At 35.7% G+C, this 20,556-nt stretch overlaps 2 protein-coding genes and 2 pseudogenes across 2 annotated transcripts; 3 read left to right on the top strand and 1 right to left on the bottom strand.

Moving 5' to 3' along the window:
• Window positions 1–4,592, top strand: part of LOC117330287 — a 29,117-nt pseudogene extending 24,525 nt beyond the window's left edge.
• LOC117330282 (actin-1-like) lies at window positions 1,317–3,170 on the top strand. Its single transcript, XM_033888462.1, has 4 exons — window positions 1,317–1,637; window positions 2,072–2,220; window positions 2,340–2,582; window positions 3,075–3,170. Exons 2-4 carry the CDS (start codon window positions 2,098–2,100, stop codon window positions 3,132–3,134), a joined length of 426 nt encoding a protein of 141 aa, XP_033744353.1. The 5' UTR covers window positions 1,317–1,637; window positions 2,072–2,097; the 3' UTR covers window positions 3,135–3,170.
• Window positions 4,593–6,895: 2,303 nt separating the features above from the next.
• On the top strand, window positions 6,896–19,839 carry LOC117330288 (actin-like). Its single transcript, XM_033888465.1, has 10 exons — window positions 6,896–6,999; window positions 7,888–8,054; window positions 9,205–9,447; window positions 9,557–9,803; window positions 10,122–10,313; window positions 10,404–10,466; window positions 17,714–17,935; window positions 18,063–18,254; window positions 18,570–18,689; window positions 18,860–19,839. The coding sequence occupies exons 2-10, from the start codon at window positions 7,923–7,925 to the stop codon at window positions 19,063–19,065; spliced, it is 1,617 nt and encodes a 538-aa protein (XP_033744356.1). The 5' UTR covers window positions 6,896–6,999; window positions 7,888–7,922; the 3' UTR covers window positions 19,066–19,839.
• On the bottom strand, window positions 12,933–16,877 carry LOC117330283 (annotated as a pseudogene).
• Window positions 19,840–20,556: the final 717 nt, after the last annotated feature.

The following is a 20,556-nucleotide window of genomic DNA, read 5'->3' as shown; positions in this document are numbered from 1 at the left end:
CGTGTGTGTAGCCGGTCTAGGCCGGGTGTATACTACAACATACCGTATATGGAATTAACTTCGTATGTCTGTACAGTCCATTACGGGACAGCGTGGATAGTGTTTCCTTTAAAGGGATGCTAGCCTCGTGCTATATGAGACAAACCTGCCTGGACACATTATATATAAACAAACATATCTTCTATGATGTCATGATACAAATGAACCAATGGATGTATGTTTACTTAATGATTCCTACTGCTTATACAGATGTTTTGTATTTTACGTTGATAATGAAATTTTCACATAGCTTTATGTTTATTGTTTTTAAATAGCCTGATTAAACTCAATTATTATAACTTGCTTTGAACAGAACATTATTTTTTTCGGGGGTTTACTGTGTTTATGAAATTAAGTCATAAATGAAATCAGCTAAACATGACTTTATTCAGTATATAGTAGGAGAAAGCATTCAATATTCATCAGGCCAGACTTAGTTATGTTTGTTATGTACTTGACAATCATTGTCCAGATTATGAATTCAAAGGGAATATTACCTTATACATTTTCAAGGAGACCGGCCATGAAACTAAAACCCAACTAATGTATTTTTTTCTAAATAAAAGTGGGACAGTGACAGCGAAGCCACAAAGTATATTCATGGTAATTTTTATATTTCTCAAAGAAATTGAATTTTCCCCAAAAATCATTACGGCAACTGTGAAAATCTTTATCAACCAGCATCTCTCGAAGATTTGTCACGGAAATGGTGTTATTTGGAACGCATCCTTGATACAGACTTATTAATAACGGAAGCATGGAGTGCTACTATCAAAATAATAGGATGTTCAAACAGGGTAGTCGAATACCCCATGCGAATGATATGACGACAGATTAATTCGGTCCAAAAGAAGTCCGTAATATATTCATCTGAAAGTGAAAATGAAAAGAAACACATGTCTACTAGTAGGGGAGACAGTTTCTTTAAAAAGATATGCTGATGAATTGCCGCCGAGCAAAACAGGCCATTGTAAACCCAATCTAATTAAAATCTAGATGGTCATTCTCACTATACGTTACATGAACGTTCATGTAACGTAGTGAGAATGACCATCTAGATTTTAATTAGATTGTTGCAAACCAGGAATCTTTGGATTTTGTTTGATCATTTCACCTTCTGGTATCGAGTATCGGCGTTCGTTAATATCAGTAAAGCAATAACGTACGAAGAGTGTGTATATATTTGCGGTGTACCTTTAACTATATTTAGATTATCGAACCGGTAGGGAGTGGCACAAGTGTATTACAGGTCTATAGTTCTGACCCTGTATATTATTGTTCCGGTTATGTGTATGCCAATGTGTTGATATAGAATCACAGTTGAAAGCTTGGTTTAAGTTTAATGTTGACACATTTTCGTCGTTTCTGTAAAGAGTAATGGTTACATATGGACATAATATAGTCTTACAATAGTGATATTAGAACCCAAAGAGAATAGAAATGTCTAGGCCTAGTCGTTGTCCGAGAAGCGACATGATGTAAGATGCCACGAACCTGTCCTGGGTACCCTACAATGGTCGAGGAACGAAAATGAGGCCAATGTGGGTACCAACACCATATTCCATTGGATCTTCATTGCTGACGACGTCCTTCCGTAGGTACGTGTACGTTTATAAATCTAGAATCTAATGAATTAATCGGGTAGTCCCATTGTCGTTACTCGTGTGATCTGTCTAAAATCGGTTTGTCAATGGTAGATACATATCACTTGTCCTCAGGAGTGTTTAGTTGACGAATGATGCAGTCCTCAGCTAGGAAGTTATGTATTGTGATTATCACAAATACGCTCTCCTATCCAATTATGCATAAGACGATGCACATCAACATTGTAACCGGAAATTTTCTTTGACCCTGGCACATGTATGGTGTCAGGGCCAGAAGAAACTCGGGCTTATCAACATTGTAGTAAAGACATGTAGTCCGTGATTTGGTGATCTCCCTTGTTTCTATAGCTTGTTCATGATCAATAATACATCTACCTTCAACTCTCTAGTAACTATAAATATTTTGATACTTTTCTATTACTTCCTAGAATACATCAAGATTTTAAGACAGAAAATGTCTGACGATTACGATGTAATAGTGCTTGACTGCGGGAGTGGTGTGTGTAAGGCGGGATTAGCCGGGGAAGACGAACCGCGCGTGGTATTCCCGACCATAACCGGGAGATTTCATAACAGTGTAAGTGAAATCAATATGAAATGCTGTCTTCAAATAATTAATATTTATATATTTTATATGACAATAATTTTTAGAAGTAGTATTGGATTGAAATTGATATTCCATAATTAACTTTGTAGGAGGTGAATATGCCAGGCTTGGGGGTCAGTGAATGCTATATAGGGAATGAGGCTCAGAAAAAACGCGAGGTCCTCGCCCTTGAGTACCCAATAGAACACGGCATCGTCACTAACTGGGACGACGTGGAGAAGATCTTGCACCACACCTTCTACAATGAGCTCCATGTAGCTCCCAAAGAACGTCCTATCCTTCTGACAAAGCCCCCATTGAATCCTAAGGCCAACACAGAAAAAATGGCTCAGGTACGTTAGGCTGAGTAAAAAAACCGTTAATATACGAAAACACAAATTCATGTTTCTTGTGCAAAGTCTCCTTCTTTTTCATTGATGATTTGGTTAAAAGTCATATGATATACATGTACTATGTATCTACTGATCGGTAATCTGAATAATATCATATCCTGATCTGCCGTTCTGTTAACTACACTGCGCTTCATGATTTTGATAAGATGGGTCCACGGATGGAAACAATAATGACCTGTTTAACGCTTGTTTATGGTTTTAAACATTCGCTCCTCGGTTGGACTTTTTGTCTTTTATAGAATCTTACAAACAGTATATATTGTAAGCATGTATCTAATCGGAAGTTATCATCATTACCTGATTTTACCCCCATACGTTCTGTCTACTTCATACATTTCTCTATTTCCGTTTTTTTTTCTTTCGTTAGTATGTCGGTATTGGTATTCTCTCCTGTTCATATAATGTTGTGTTGTTTTTATATATTCTACAAAGGATAGAAGTAATCTGCGCTACATTTCCTTGTACTTCATCAACATCTACTCGTTTTCGTAGTTATTATTCGAGGTTTTCGACACTCCTGGACTGTATGTGGCGATGGACTCGGTACTTTCCCTGTACGCCTCCGGACGTACCACAGGGGTCGTGTTTGATTCCGGGGATGGTGTGTCCCACGTGGTACCTATCTACGAGGGTCACAGCATCCCTCACGCCATCAAACGTGTGGACCTGGCAGGTCGTGACCTCACCGCCTACCTCAAAACCATCCTTCAAGACAGCGGATACAGTTTCACAACTTCAGGTGTAGTACTTTCTGTGTTCCGAATAAACAATTTACCATTGTTTCATGTTGAAATTTCTATGGAATCTAAATACTAATTACAATATTTCATATCGTCTTTCATTCATAACGTCCTTTTATGGCATTACAGCTGAACAGGAGATGGTCCGAGAAATAAAGGAGGAGATGTGTTATGTTGCGTTGGACTATCAAAAGGAGTTTGCAGTAAAATTGTCAGCAAAAGAGAAATCATACGAACTTCCTGATGGTCAGGTGGTTACTGTCGGTAACGAGAGGTTCCAGTGCCCTGAGGCACTTTTCCAGCCATCACTGCTTGGTATGTCATTAGGCAGTTGGTTACTGTCGGTAACGAGAGGTTCCGGTGCCCTGAGGCACTTTTCCATGCATCACTGTTAGATTCTATTCTTTGAAGTATGGTCTGCTGGGTGTCATACTATTTTCTGTTCTTTCAGTATGTATTTGGGGGCGTGTCGTACCATTTTCCGTCATTTCAGGTATGGACTTGGCGGAATGTCATACTATATTCTATTCTTCCAGGCGTGGAATTGGCGGAGTGTCATACTATTTTCTATTCCTTCAGGTATGGACTTTGCGGGATGTCATACAATTCTCTACGATTCTGTCATGCAATGTGAGACCGATATTCGCCGTGACATGTTCGTCAACGTAATCCTCTCCGGAGGCTCCACTATGCCACCTGGTGAGTACAAATGACTGTTTACAGCATGGACATACTCGATGATGGCGCCGGAAAGGTGCTGCATTACCTATATGATAAAATGTAAAAAAGTGAAAACTATTGAAAGCTATAGATATCTGAAAACTCGACACCAAACGTTATATTTTTTCTGAAATGTAATGCATTCCCAAACGACAGGCGTACTGATGATGGTATTTCCTTGTATTAAAAGGTTTCGCCGACCGAATTACAAAGGAAATAAGAGCCAAAGGACCGAGTAATATGAAGCTGATGGTGAGCGCACCGCCGGAGAGAAAGTATTCCGTGTGGATTGGTGGTTCAATCCTTGGGTCTCTGTCAAATTACGGTCAAATGTTTATTACCAGAGAGCAATACATGGAGTATGGGCCCGGATATATTACCCGCAGATCGTTTTAGAACAGTTGCTATTTACACATGCTGTTGTTTTGTTGCTTTCATCAGAGAACACGTTTATGTTGAAAATAAAGGACAATGTATACAGTGACCATTGGTTTAATTGTTGGATGTATTGTTTTATTTGAAAAGAAAAAGTGTTTAATTTGAGGTTAATGTCATTTGTGGCAAGTATAATTACCAACGTACAATTTTCATCGTATTTGAACGTTATGTCTCAAATATCCGGAATGATGACGTGTGTATCCATAGTTATATGATGTCGAGATAGAAAACTAACCTCACTGACAAATTATGATTTTGTAATATGTAATATACATATCGGATTGAATTGTTACAATAAACTTTTTTGTGTACTTCGTTACATTACACAGGGAAGTTTTATACGGTTTCGTAAATAACATTTATCAGATAAATCGATTATTTTAATTTAAACATTTAAAACAAGTTCCGAAATAAGTCAAATGTCGGAAATGTTACATTGAGTTAGTGGACACATAGTCAGTATATAATGATTTGTTACTTTATGTTAACTGTATTAACGTATCTCTATCGATATGAACTTGTAATAGACATTCAAAGTAGACTTTTGTGCCATACAAGTTGCCTGACGTCCTCTCTGTGAGATATAGTAAGGGGCACGGTTTTACTGTTTCAATACTGCTGATGTGATGTAAGTTATTTAAATGTCACTTGGAAAATAAAAAAAACTTACTGGATATTACTAAAACAATACACGTCTCCTACCGGCCAGCTTAATTTAGTAACATTGACCTTGATCCAAAAACCCTGAAACTCTAACTTGTCTGTGATATTATGGTTCTTTATCATTGTGTGAAGTTTGATCAAAATCCATAAAGGAGTGAAGCGCTAGAGCTCTGACAATCTTTCGTATAAGACGGACAAAGAGGAAACCTATAATTCCCTCAGTTTTACCAGTATAGGAATAATAAATAGATAATGAAACCTGTAATCCACTCAGTTTTATCAGTATGGGATTAATAAATAGATAATGAAACCAATAATCCACTCAGTTTTACCAGTATAGGATTAATAAATAGATAATAAAACCTGTAATCCACTCAGTTTTACCAGTATAGGATTAATAAATAGATAATGAAACCTGTAATCCACTCAGTTTTACAAGTATAGGATTAATAAATAGATACTGAAACCTGTAATCCACTCAGTTTTACCAGTATAGGATTAATAAATAGATACTGAAACCTGTAATCCACTCAGTTTTACCAGTATAGGATTAATAAATAGATAATGAAACATGTAATCCACTCAGTTTTACCAGTATAGGATTAATAAATAGATAATGAAACCTGTAATCCACTCAGTTTTACCAGTATAGGATTAATAAATAGAAAATAAAACCTGTAATCCACTCAGTTTTACCAGTCAGTATAGGATTAATAAATAGATAATGAAACCTGTAATCCACTCAGTTTTACCAGTGTAGGATTAATAAATAGATAATGAAACCTGTAATCCACTCAGTTTTACCAGTATAGGATTAATGAATAGATAATGAAACCTGTAATCCACACAGTTTTACCAGTCAGTATAGGATTAATAAATAGATAATGAAACCTGTAATCCACTCAGTTTTACCAGTATAGGATTAATGAATAGATAATGAAACCTGTAATCCACTCAGTTTTACCAGTCAGTATAGGATTAATAAATAGATAATGAAACCTGTAATCCACTCAGTTTTACCAGTATAGGATTAATAAATAGATAATGAAACCTGTAATCCACTCAGTTTTATCAGTATAGGATTAATAAAAAGATAATGAAACATGTAATCCACTTAGTTTTACCAGTATAGGATTAATGAATAGAATAATGAAACCTGTAATTCACTCAATTTTACCAGTCAGTATAACATTAATAAATAGATACTGAAACCTGTAATCCACTCAGTTTTACCAGTATAGGATTAATGAATAGAATAATGAAACCTGTAATCCACTCAGTTTTACCAGTATAGGATTAATAAATAGATCATGAAACCTGTAATCCACTCAGTTTTACCAGTATAGGATTAATAAATAGATAATGAAACCTGTAATCCACTCAGTTTTACCAGTATAGGATTAATAAATAGATACTGAAACCTGTAATCCACTCAGTTTTACCAGTATAGGATTAATAAATAGATAATGACACCTGTAATCCACTCAGTTTTACCAGTATAGGATTATTAAATAAATAATGAAACCTGTAATCCACTCAGTTTTACCAGTATAGGATTAAGAAATAGATAATGAAACCTGTAATCCACTCAGTTTTATCAGTATGTATACTGGTGAAGAAAGTCAAGCTGACAGCGCAGTACAAAACGCGTATCCGATCCTTCAGAAATGTGTTTTTCACATTTGCAATGCAAGTTTGATGTTAACAGTTTGGAATAGACTATAGATTTACCCTAATATTGGTTTCGCTTTACAATGGGTGGATGGAGGCCGACAAGAACTACAAATGGATATAAGGTAACCCTAATTAATTTTATTACCCATGATTAAAGTAAGTTCAGAATGTAAATCGAACAATATGAATCATATTTGTTAAATATCAAACTCGTAATATCACACAAAATCTATAGTTAGAAAGATATTGAGAGTATCATTTGACTGGTGTTTTTACCTTGATCCTGTTAATAGCATACCGACCTGAGTGTAATGTTTATTTATAGAACATTTTAGTTATGGTTGGCTGCTATAGTTGGTTCCATAAAAGTCAATGATACATTTTCAATCTGACTACGTGCTAATGTACTTCATTGTCACATTTCAGTACATAGTGCTGTGATAGTACCAAGATTGTAGGACATCATTAGCCATCCGTGGTTAAGTCTCTCAAACAAAGCGTGCGGACTTGGCGATTTTACTTTGATTTTATTATCCAGATGTGAAAAACAAACACAAACAAAAACTGGTTTCTGATTGGCTAAAACACGTTGAGGAATAAGTGTTTTGTTCTATTTGGCGCATCGAAATGAAAGCTGTCGTTGGAAAGTATCGGTATAGGACAAATATAAAGTTGATATCGTCGACCTCCGTTTGGGAAATTAAAGCAATGATCGACATTTGCTGGATTATGATTTATGGAAATCTAAATTTTCAAATTTGTTAGATAGGTCACTATGAATGAAGTGACGATATTTCGGCATCTATCAGATTCATTAACGACTACGGGGAAATTTGGGAGATTTATATAACGGGTCCGTTATAGTTAGACTTGTTTTATATGGCTTGCTGTTTCATTATACATGAATACTTACTATACGATTTTTGTTTTGTTTTATAGGATATACTTTAAACTGAGTTGACAAATTGGTACTACGAAGATTTTAAAAGTAATTTGACATAATTTTACAGATCCATTATCCAAATTCATAAATCGGACAGTAGCTATGGCTACTTATAAAGACGACAACGCTGCTGTTGTCATTGACAACGGGAGTGGGATGTGTAAAGCGGGATTCGCAGGAAACGATGCTCCACGGGCTGTTTTTCCTCCCAAAGTAGGCAGGCCGAAATCTGACGTAAGTGTGTTTACATAATCATTGTCCCAAAAATTCTGACGTCAAAAGGATTTAATCAAAATGTTTTGCTCTGTAACATTTAAACATTATATTCTTGTCTGTTCTATATTTCCAGTTTGTTTAATTTGGTAATCATTGAATGTATTATGATCTTCTATTTTTCCTCACAAAACGTCTGTTTTAATTGATTTAGCTACATATAATGTATAATGAAGACACGAATGAAACTTTCTTGTGTCTTGAATACTACACGGGAAATGCGACTTTTGTATGTTGAAAATCGGTAGGAAGGTAACAACAGTACGGTAATAACGAGTTGACGGAAATAGTCTTCAATATCTCCTTACCATAATGATAGTGAAAGCAAAATAATATGAGGTATGTTTTTGAATGAATTCACACAGAATTAGATATATATTTTTCGAGTAAATATAGCAGATCCATGACTTACTTTAAAGCCTCTATGTTTTCGTAACATATAAATAAGACAAAATGACAGAAGAATGATTGAGTCTATACCCTAATGGTGATATGATGTGAGAATTTATGCCGTAGTTATTCATAATTGCAATCAAAACAGGTAAGCTACCCACTGATTATGGGGAATATCTAATGCTGTGCTCCACTCTCTGTGAATGAGCCATACAAATATGTACGCATGAGCAAACTGATTGAAGAATGGCGGACTGTCAATCAAAGGCACCCATCATAAGTCCAAAGTCGATCGGACGTAACGATTGCTGCCACGATGGCAAAGAACCTAAGGATTGGTAAAATTACATCATCTACGACCTACAGAGTCAATATGAGTCTTTTGGATGAGATGAATGATTTAACGTGAAACTTCTCGGCATTTGGTAAACAAACCTATGCTTTTCTGTTTGTCATCCGGGGATGTTTCTCGGCACGCGCAATGTTGGTTCACCTTCTACCTTTAAATATTTATTACTTACTTTATTTATGAATGGTTGACGTAACTGAGCAAATTTCATGGAAATTAAATGAAGTGAGTTAAGAAGACTAACTTCATTAAGTTTTTTTTTTATATTTAAGCAAGAACATAGAGAGGCTTTAGTTAATTAGTTAATAACACGTGTCAGCTAATGTCTTATGATTTTGAAACAAGTTATTTCACTCCTCTTTTTAACAGCTCGGAAAAGTTGGTATGAAATATAAAGATTGTTACGTAGGAGATGAGGCGGATACCAGACGTGGTATACTTTCCCAGGAGTGTCCGCTCATGGAGCGCGGAGTCATCACTAACTGGGACGATATGGAGAAAGTGTGGCACCACACATTCCACAACGAGCTCCGTGTGGCTCCCGAGGAACATCCGGTCCTGTTGACAGAGACGCCACTTAATCCTAAGGAGAACAGAGAAAAAGCAATACAGGTATGCTATTTAGTCTTAATTTTTTTAATAAAGATCCTATACAATAATATTAACATATGTACATGTACATCGTCGTTGTATTATAAAACATGTGATACATATCTTTCAGATAATGTTCGAGACTTTTAAAATACCCGCCTTCTACTTGGCGACACCGGCTATGCTGTCTCTATACACTTCTGGAAAAATCACAGGGGTCGTGCTTGATTCTGGGGATGGTGTGTCCCACGTGGTACCTATATACGAGGGATACGCCCTCCCTCATGCCATCAAACGTGTGGACCTGGCAGGTCGTGACCTCACAGCCTACCTCCAGAAACTCCTTAACGAGAGAGGATACCATTTCACGACTTCAGGTAAGTCCATATGAATATAACAAACGTCTTTTTTTTTCTCAATACCACTACCAAGGATGGAACTCAGGACCCTTAGATCTGTTAGGACACAACTACATATATCATATCTGCATTATTTCACCAGTTTATATGAAATTTGAAGCTTCAAGTAAAATTGGTTTACAGAACATTAAATCATTATCAGAAATCCTTAAAAACAACTATCAACTTCATTGTTGGATATAAAACATACTTTTGTCAAACCTTTTTAAAGAAACTTAAGAACTTAGTACAATATATATTTGACAAAAACGGATAATTCATTGATTGTGTCGACAGCTGAAATGGAAATTGTCCGTGATATTAAAGAGAAGACCACCTTCGTTGCTCTAGACTTCGAAAGCGAATTGAAATCATCAACGAAGTCTTCCACAGTAGAGAAATCGTACGACCTTCCGGACGGTGGAATTGTCACCATTGGCAACGAAAGGTTCCGGTGTCCAGAGGTTCTATTTCAGCCATCGCTTACAGGTATATGTTTTGTGAATATGACGATGAAAATTTATTTGATATTTTGATTATCAATACACCAATATTTCCGGTATTGCTATTTGTTCATAGGTATGGAGTGCAATGGGATCCACGATCAGCTACACAGCTCAGTTATGGCTTGTGATAGTGACATCCCGAGACCTCTGCGAGATCTCTACGGCAATGTCGTCATTTCCGGTGGAAGTACTATGTTTTCAGGTCGGTAAAAATAAAAGCGATTCATGATAATGTGTATGAATATTTCTTTCAACATTTCAGCGAATTTAAATTGTAGGAACGTGAGAGCTTCATTGCCTAACGTATCCCAACACCTGTCACAACACGTAGTTCATTCTATTATAGTTCATAATATTTAACAGCATATTAAGTCATAGATAATACTTCTTATTATGCAGGTATGACGAATCGATTAGAGAAAGAATTGAATGGCATTGTATCAGGCAATACGAAGGTGAAGGTTATGGCATCACCGGAAAGGATGTATTCCGCATGGATCGGTGGCTCTACTCTTGCGTGTCTGTCGACATTCCAGCCAATGTGGATCTTAAAACAAGAGTACGAGGATGTCGGTCCACGCATTGTTCATCAGAAGTGCTTCTAATGAATGTGTCAATGATCACGAATCCATCGCCTATTCAGAGGTGATGGTTTTCCTCCGTGATGAACTGAAAACTAGCTGTGTTGATTAGACCTAAAGAAAGATTATCTATGGGGTATATACAAAGCTATTGTAAATTATATAAATTTGTGTGTGTGTTTCCTGGAAATAGATCAACCAAGAGGTACCTTTTGTATTTGTTTAGTATTTTATCATGTTATTTTATGATGCATGTTCATAATAAAATTGTTAAAACACGATTTTACACGATCTTGATGACGACAAATATATGGTTGATCAGGTCAATAGATAAGGCATCATACCTGGTGTAATGGACAGGATACTATGGTTTGTAATTTTCTCGGAAAAACAAAATAGTATCCCGGAATTGTGTGCGTTATTAAGCAAAGTCGTCAACAAGAAAAGTAATACATTTGAATTCATTGTTTATTTTATATTGAGAGCGTCAGTGATAAAATGGCACTTGCATCTGCCGAAATACCTTATCTTCGAACTTCTCGCTTTAAGTCGATAATAATTTGACAAAAGAATTAATTTTTTTAGACAAGACCCTATGGCTTTTAAACAGACAACACATACCGAAAAGACCCCATATTAAAGTGCATAGTTAAAGAGGCTTACCCGCAGACGGACCGGTAAACGGCACATCTCCGATCACTAAATAAACTTCAGTACACGTTTCTATGTGACAAAATTAGAGGCTTTCCGACTTTATTTCTTGAAAACAATTACAGAATATGTATTTAAAAGACGTTTTAAAACTCAACCTGAGAGGGAAATGTATGGAATATAACTGCAAATCTTCTTTGTAAATCGCCGCTGCCTTTGCAGTTATCACTGTGCGGCACTGTGCACGTGCTTGTTTCTTTGATATGTCAATCAAATTAGACTCCACTTTATAGCGGGGACTTATTGCGGGTTGCGATTAAATAAATAATATTTAAAAAATGAGGTTTTAATATCACTTTTCAGCGTTTTATAAGGAAAATAAAATGAAAAACTGAACAATTCCAACAATCTGTCATGTGTAAAAAATCTTTTTCTATTAGCCAATTTTTCTGATCTCTCTGCGGGCAAGCCTCTTCAAGTAAAAACGGCATCATGAAATTGTATATAGATTTACACGAAAATAACTAATCTCGATATGTTATAACCACATTAAAGATGTATCTAGGTTTGTCCACCAGAGAAAAATCAAATTACCTTGAAACCTTATAGTTACAATACTTAGAATTGCTGTTGAGGTTGATTGCCATTGGTACATATCCGGAGCTACATTCGGTTCGATTGGTGCTGTCTGTCGACTGTTGCTTAGGTTTATGACGCCATTTTGTCTTGACGAAGTATGTTTTGTTTTCGGTTATTGTTGCCTTTCCTGTTTACCCGATAGTTCTGATTATGCCTATCAGTTGATGCTTAATGCCTTAATTATTTTAGGTCTTAGGTCTATTGCGAAAAGATGTTCAGTCGGTCCGGTCATTTTGAAACGATAGGAAACGTATCAACGTTTTAACAACACTAACAGCCTGATACCCTGTAGGTTCTTTTCGGTGTTTAGATACATAGTTGGGTCATCACAGAAGTATCATGTTTCTAGGTATAACGAAGACATTGACTTTCTACGTATATCATACATATAGAACAAAGCTGCTATTTTTGAGATTTAAATACAATCATTAGATGCGATATCACTTATCGTTTCCAAAAATACAATATTTTCATTTGTTTCGATGACATGTTCAAACAGAATTAATGTGGCATGTTGATATATAACTCATAACGGTAATTACCTAAGGAAAAGATCATAAACTCAACTAAATTCATTAATAACTATTCCATTAAAGTACCCGGGGTCAGTGTAGAGCAGCAGCTTTGTATAAGCAGTCGCAAAAATATTAATATTATAAACAACCAGTCTCAATAATGCATAGTTTATTTCAGAAAACTTATGTGATTCATGGTTAAAAATCACTGTACTGTTTTCAAAAGACTACCCATTGTCTGAAACCAGAACGAGTATTCGGAATAAAGGCATCAATTCAGAATGGAGCACCAGATCAAAATAGCAGCACCAGTTTACAATAGTGGCACACGTTCGTTGTGGACAGTTTTTATTTTTCCTAGTTTCCTTGACTTCTTTTTCTCGAGGATCAACGTAAAAATTGAAAAAAGTAGCTGTTGCTGTATGATGGTATTTATTCAGTTCATATTTAAAGATACAATTCACTTGTGTCTTTCGTGCGACATATTACAGAATCCCGAATACCAAAGACAAACAAGTTATTAATCTAAATCAGAAAAAAAGGCATCTATTGTAAAGACGACGATGGCATTGTATACTTATACAATAGCTAGCTTATGTCCTCAAGCTAGAACGGAATTGATTTGTTGAGAGACAAAGTATTATAAACTTATTGAGTATAGTTAATGCAATGCTTGGTTTACGTAGATAATATTTTCATTCGATATAATCTTTGCTACTAGTTCATTCAAGAAGTCATTCAAGAAGTCAGCATCACGCTGCAAAAACATATTGAGGTCGCAAATTGAATATATATTATGTATCTTGTTTGAAGAAAAGTATTAAGTCTACCATCAATTATCGCCAATGATATGGCACATCTCTCTAAGATTTATACAATTAGTATTATATTCAAAGACAACATATAATAACAAACCAACTTATTAAATAATAAATAAATGAAAATCCGTCGTAAACAAGACAAATGTATTGCTTAATAAGAATGATGAACATGAAATATGTATAAATGTTTTGGCAATAAACATAAAAACACAAGCATGCACATGCTCTACATCGTTATCACAATGGTATAGACTATATGTATATGTATGTATAACAAAACCTGCTGATATCCAACATGCTGCATATAGAAGTATGTCGAAGTTCGTTTTTAAAAACACTTCCTATGAACAATTTGTGATTCGTTCTCCTCATACTCCTGTTTTGATATACACATCTGTTGGAATGTAGACAGAGACCCCAGGATAGACCCGCCGATCCACACGGAATACTTCCTCTCCGGAGGAGCGTTGAGTCTGACCTTCATGCCATTTGGTACTATAGCAATCATTTCCTTCTTCAGTCGCTCAGCCATGCCTATTAACAGAATCAAAAACACTCCCTTTATATGTTTGATGTAACTTCATACACTTCAAAATGTTAGCATCACATTAGTTCTCATTTTCAAAATGTTACTTAACCTGTATTTTTGGCCTGATTTTATCGGTATGGAGTTAGAATTACAGTTTCGTTATTATGTCAGTATTCTCTGTTTTTGAGTTAGAATGACGGTTTCGTTATTTTGTCAGTATTATCTTGTTTTTTAGTTATAATAACGATTTCGTTATTTTGTCAGTGTTATCTGGGTTTTTTTTAGTTATAATAACGATTTCTTTATTTTGCCAGTAATCTCTGTTGTTTTTGAGTTAGAATAACGTTTTTCATTATTATGTCAGGTATTCTCTGTAGTTTTTGACAAAATGTCAGTATGATTTCTATATAATCTAATTTCGGAGTAAAACGTGATGTGAAGTCTCACCTGGAAACATTGTAGAGCCACCAGACAGGACCACATTATTGTACATGTCACGTTGGATGTCGATATCACAGGACATCACAGAGTTGTGGAGAAGCTCGTGAATTCCTGCTGATTCCATTCCTGTTTTAAACATTGTTTTAAATAACGTGAAATGTACAAGTGACAATGGAATGCCCATTTAGTCCATTCTTTGTTTATAGGCCTATATACCATTGTACTCCAATCCACTGTTACATTTACTATGCTGTAGAATACTAATTAAGTTAAATGATTTAAAGAAAAAATCAATTATGTATATTCATTAAATTCCAAAACCTACCTACATTCTTACTTTTAATTACTATTATCGTAATCCCTAAAAGGTTCCGTGTTGTCATTCAATTTAAACGAATGAGAAAACTGAAGTTTCACTAAAATTAGCATCTATATACAATGTATTGCGTTTACAACAAATGTCCGTCATATAGAATTCTCTCAAAAAAACCCAAAACGATTAAATATTTACCAATCAGTGATGGGTTAAAAAGGGTTCTGGACACTGAAACCTCTCGTTGAAAATAGTGATAATTTGTCCGTCTGGAAGTTTGTAAGATCGTTCTATTTGAGACGATGTAGTTGCTGATTTCATCTCAGTTTCGAAGTCGAGAGCCACGTATGTCATTTTCTCCTTCATATCTTGTATCTTGTAACCTCTTGTTCAGCTGGAATGTTATTAAAGCACGTGTCAATGTTAGTTAGTATGATAGTTATTAACAAAATAGAAATATGTAATTAATATCTGTCAAATTAAGTCAACTTAATATTACAAAACTTCAAAAACTAACAAAAGCGAAACGTCTTATTCAATTATCTTTTTGTATTGTTACATCAGAAATAATTTAGATGCAGTCGTTACTTTATATGTGATAACAAGATACACCAACCTTGTGTCATGAAGCTGTATCCCCTCTCGTGGAGGATCCTCTGGGGGTAGGCAGTGAGGTCACGACCTGCCAGATCCACTCGTTTGATGGCGTGAGGAAGGGCGTAACCCTCGTAGATAGGTACCACGTGGGACACACCATCCCCGGCATCAAACACGACCCCTGTTGTACGTCCAGGGTACAGAGACAGCACAGCTTGTGCCGCCACGTAGAAGGCGGGTGTTTTAAACGTCTCAAACATAATCTGTAAATGTGAAATAGTTATTTGACGAAAAATAGGACTAATATGGGATATTTTATATTCATGCTCTTAACAAAAGCAACTAATAAACATTTTATGTTTCAAAAGAAATTTATTTTTGAAAGAAATGTTAACTTTGGAAGTACAATGTACCTCAATTTGCGCAATGGTTTCAGGGGTAAAATAATTTAACGATTCGCAAAAGGAAAATCCGGCCTTTTTAACAAATAGGCCACCTGTATCATCTTTTCTCTGTTGGCTTTCAGATTAAGTGGTGCCTCTGTCAACATGACCGGATGTTCCTCGGGAGCCACACGGAGCTCGTTGTAGAAGGTGTGGTGCCAGATCTTCTCCATGTCGTCCCAGTTGGTGACGATGCCGTGTTCTACCGGGTACTTTAGAGACATATTCCCGCGTTTGTTCTGGGCCTCGTCTCCGACATAACATTTATGGTCTTGGGTATTTACTTTGTCGTATGGTCGCCCTACACTAGTAAGAAATACAGCACGTGGGGCATCCTCTCCAGCAAACCCAGCCTTACATCGATCACTTCCGTTGTCAATGACAACAGATTGTGTGTCTTCCTCAAACGCAGACATTTTCTGTCTCGATAGGTATTCTGTTCTTGTATTTCATTTTAGTTCTGTGAAGAAGAGTAAAACTATATAAAATTTCAAAATGTCTAGACCTTAAAGCTTTTAAGTAATCCATGGTTCTGTTTCGAAATGACTTACCTGTATATGTGACAACCAGTATTACGTTTTAGTACATACAGTATATTTTTTGGCCTGCATCAGAACAACTACATTAAACCTTTATTCAACATGGCTTACGTTTGTTATTTGTCCTTAACCAGACAAACCTAGTACACCTAGAGAGATGGCCTATATTTACCTGTAATATCTATTTTTAGATTAACTACACAGGTATATTTACACAACAGTAGTACACAGGTCGTACTTTCCTATTATGGAAAGGTATAGTAGGCACTACCTTATATGGAAGGTGTATTGCAGAGTAGCTCGTGGTATGGTTTATTTCTGTCGATGATAGAAGTAGTTACATGAGCACCATCAAAACCTTATATGGAAAATTCAACACAAGCTGAATTTGTCACGTCTGTCTGGAACAGAGGACGAGATCCTATATAAGACATGGAATCTGGCATGCAGACACAACGTATATAACAAAGACAGACTAAAGGAGCTGGAGGAACGACCAAAATATATCAAAAGGTAAAACTGTTATAGAGTGTTTAAGTTATGATGTTATGTCCTATTTTGTCTCATTTTATAACTTTCTCAAATTGGCTTTAATGAAGACAAACATTTGCTCAAACAAATTACTTTTTGACAGACCTTCCATCAAATACAAGAGAAGAACACACATAAAGAATGTCTATTTTTGAGGATGAAATCCCATCGGTTGTCATTGACAATGGAAGTGGAATGTGTAAGGCGGGATTTGCTGGAGATGATGCCCCGCGTGCCGTCTTTCCCGCCATTACGGGACGACCGCATTACAACGTAAGTATGCTTGTTCTAACCTCGAGTCATTTGGTACCGTCAGTTTACCAAATAATTCTTTCTAAGATATAGCTTTTAAGAAATGTTATTTTACAAATAATATTTACTATTTATAGATTATCATGCCGGGAATGGGTGAAAAAGATTGTTACATTGGAGACGAGGCTCAGAATAAACGCGGGATTCTGTCTCTAAGATACCCGGTAGAACACGGCATCGTCACCAACTGGGACGACATGGAGAAGATCTGGCACCACACCTTCTACAACGAGCTCCGTGTGGCTCCCGAGGAGCATCCGGTCATGCTGACAGAGGCGCCACTTAATCCTAAGGCCAACAGAGAGAAAATGACACAGGTATGTGAATAATACGTTTCTTATAATAAACATTATGCTTTTTAGGAATATAAAATATGAACAGTTCGACAAAAGAATAAGTTATAATGTCTTAAGCTGTAAGTTAATTGTCTCATTACTGAATTGCAGATTATGTTTGAGACTTTCAACACACCCGCCTTCTACGTGGCGATACAAGCTGTTCTATCTCTCTACTCATCCGGATGTACCTCGGGGGTCGTGTTTGATGCCGGGGATGGTGTGTCCCACGTGGTACCTATATACGAGGGCTATGCCCTCCCTCACGCCATCAAACGTGTGGACCTGGCAGGTCGTGACCTCACAGCCTACCTCCAGAGGATCCTTCACGAGAGAGGATACAACTTCACGTCATCAGGTTGGTAGAACATGTTTTAATTCATTTTTGACTTCATTAGACAGATACGTTACGTATCGATACTTCATTTAATGTTCTGCTATAACTGATGCTGTCACTGACATTGACGTGTTTAATAATATTCCAGCTGAACAAGAAGTTGTTCGAGATATGAAGGAGAAAATGGCCTACGTGGCTCTCGACTTCGAAACTGAGATGGATACGGCATCGAAATCGTCAACAATAGAAAGAACTTATGAACTTCCAGATGGACAGATTGTTACTATTGGCAACGAGAGGTTCCGATGTGCAGAACCCTTGTTTCAACCATCATTTATAGGTATGTATTTCAGTTCCTGGTTATCAGTAGATTTTCTCATCGCTCTCGATCTTGATCATTGATAATCCTCCATTATACATTTGTATCTTCGTTTTAAAATAATTGAGAACCAAAGAAGACGTACAACAGCCTATTACTGGTTTCAGTCGATTTCTATGTAATTCTGTTCTCGGTAATGTAGAATGTTAACAAGGATAGAATGAGATAAAAGTCAGTATAAGGTATATAATTTTGAATGTCATAATGTCGATTGTACAGTATTTATACACACAACACTCACTCCGACATTTCACGTGATTATATATATATATACAGGAATGGAAGCAGCAGGAATTCACGAGCTTCTCCACAACTCTGTGATGTCCTGTGATATCGACATCCGACGTGACATGTACGGTCACGTGGTCCTGTCTGGTGGCTCTACAATGTTTCCAGGTGAGACATCACTTAAACTTTCACGATAAAATAAGGTTCATTCGGCTATACTTCGATTATACTGTTATTTACACTTTGTAATGGTACTACTTCCCGATGTCACGATTTGTTCACCATTATATTTTTGTGTTTCTTCCAATCTAATAGAATCCTATTCATTCTATAAATAGGCATTGCTGACCGATTTAAGAAAGAAATGGATGCTATAGTACCTAACAGCATGAAGGTCAAGGTCATCGCCCCTCCGGAGAGGAAGTATTCCGTGTGGATCGGCGGGTCTATCCTGGGGTCTCTGTCTACATTTCAGCAGATGTGGGTAACGAAACAGGAGTACGATGAATGTGGACCAGGAATTGTTCACAGAAAGTGTTTTTAAAGGAACATATCATCTTAGTTCTGACCGTAGACATTGTCATCTAGACATGCATTTTAGCCTTTGTCATTAAGATCGCAATACATTAACAAAACATGTGTCAGTAACCACGAGAGTATTGGTATGTATCAATGATCGTGTGTATAAAGTAATTTATGTATCAATGATCGTGTGTATAAAGTAATTTATGTATCAATGATCGTGTGTATAAAATTATGTATCAATGATCGTGTGTATAAAATTATGTATCAATGATCGTGTGTATAAAATTATGTATCAATGATCGTGTGTATAAAATTATGTATCAATGATCGTGTGTATAAAGTATTTTATGTATGTATCAATAATCGTGGTTATATTGAAAGTTTACCTGATATTTTACTTATCTATCAATGATTGTGGTTATATTGGAAGTTTACCTGATATTTTATCTATCTATCAATGATTGTGGTTATATTGAAAGTTTACCTGATATTTTACTTATCTTTCAATGATTGTGGTTATATTGGAAGTTTACCTGATATTTATGTATGTATCAATGATCGTGGATATATTGGAAGTTTACCTGATATTTTATGTTTGTATCAATGATCATTTTTATATTAAAAGTTTACCTGTATGATAGTTAATGTATAGTTATTATTCTATTGATAATTATCTGTTTGTCATTTTCATTAAAACAATTAGCAATATCTCTTTCGTACATGTTAACATTAGATAATGAATCATCAAAGTTTGTTTACTCCATTATCATACAAAATGCATCTATTATTTATTTCTTTTGTTGACAATAAACTGTTATTGAAAAAATGTTCTTGATTTTCATTATATATTGTCTTTGAAATAAGAGTATACTAATATAGTAATTGTTGCTAATCCCTTGGTATCGGGTCATCTTCATTGTTATTAATTAATGATTAAATAATCATTAATTAATTGTATTTGTAAAGTAATATTCATTTCGAGAATAAAATTGTCGGTGGGATGATTTATATATATAATATTTATGACTAGATGTTAAAAATTGATGCAAGTAAATGGAAAATATATACTTAATATTCATTCAAATATCATATATCAAAAAAAGAAATTTCCAAAGATTACACCATTGAATTAATGAAAGTGTGTTGATTTTATTGCCGAATTGCAACCGAGATGAGAATAATTATAATTGTTTAGTTTACAAATGAATGTGTAAAGATCTAATATCCCATGATACCTCCCTGTCTCAGTCTCAATCAGGGGAGGGGGGAGGGGGGATTACTTTTTTTCTTACCATGCTTACCCTTTTGTGTATTTGATATCGACGATACATCAATGTAATAATTGTCAATGGGACGTCATTGTATTCTTGACGTAATGTTAGGCTATTGTTGAGAACGTGAAAAGAGCACGTGAAGCCTGTTTTAACTCTAGTATAAGATAAGAAAATCTCATACCTGTAATTGTTGAAATCACTGTCCAGGGGAAGAGAAAACCAGAAGTGTATCCCGA

This window comes from Pecten maximus, chromosome 7 (genome assembly GCF_902652985.1).
Source record: "Pecten maximus chromosome 7, xPecMax1.1, whole genome shotgun sequence".
Taxonomy (NCBI): Eukaryota; Metazoa; Mollusca; class Bivalvia; order Pectinida; family Pectinidae; genus Pecten; species Pecten maximus.
This window is presented reverse-complemented; position numbering and strand designations above follow the sequence as displayed.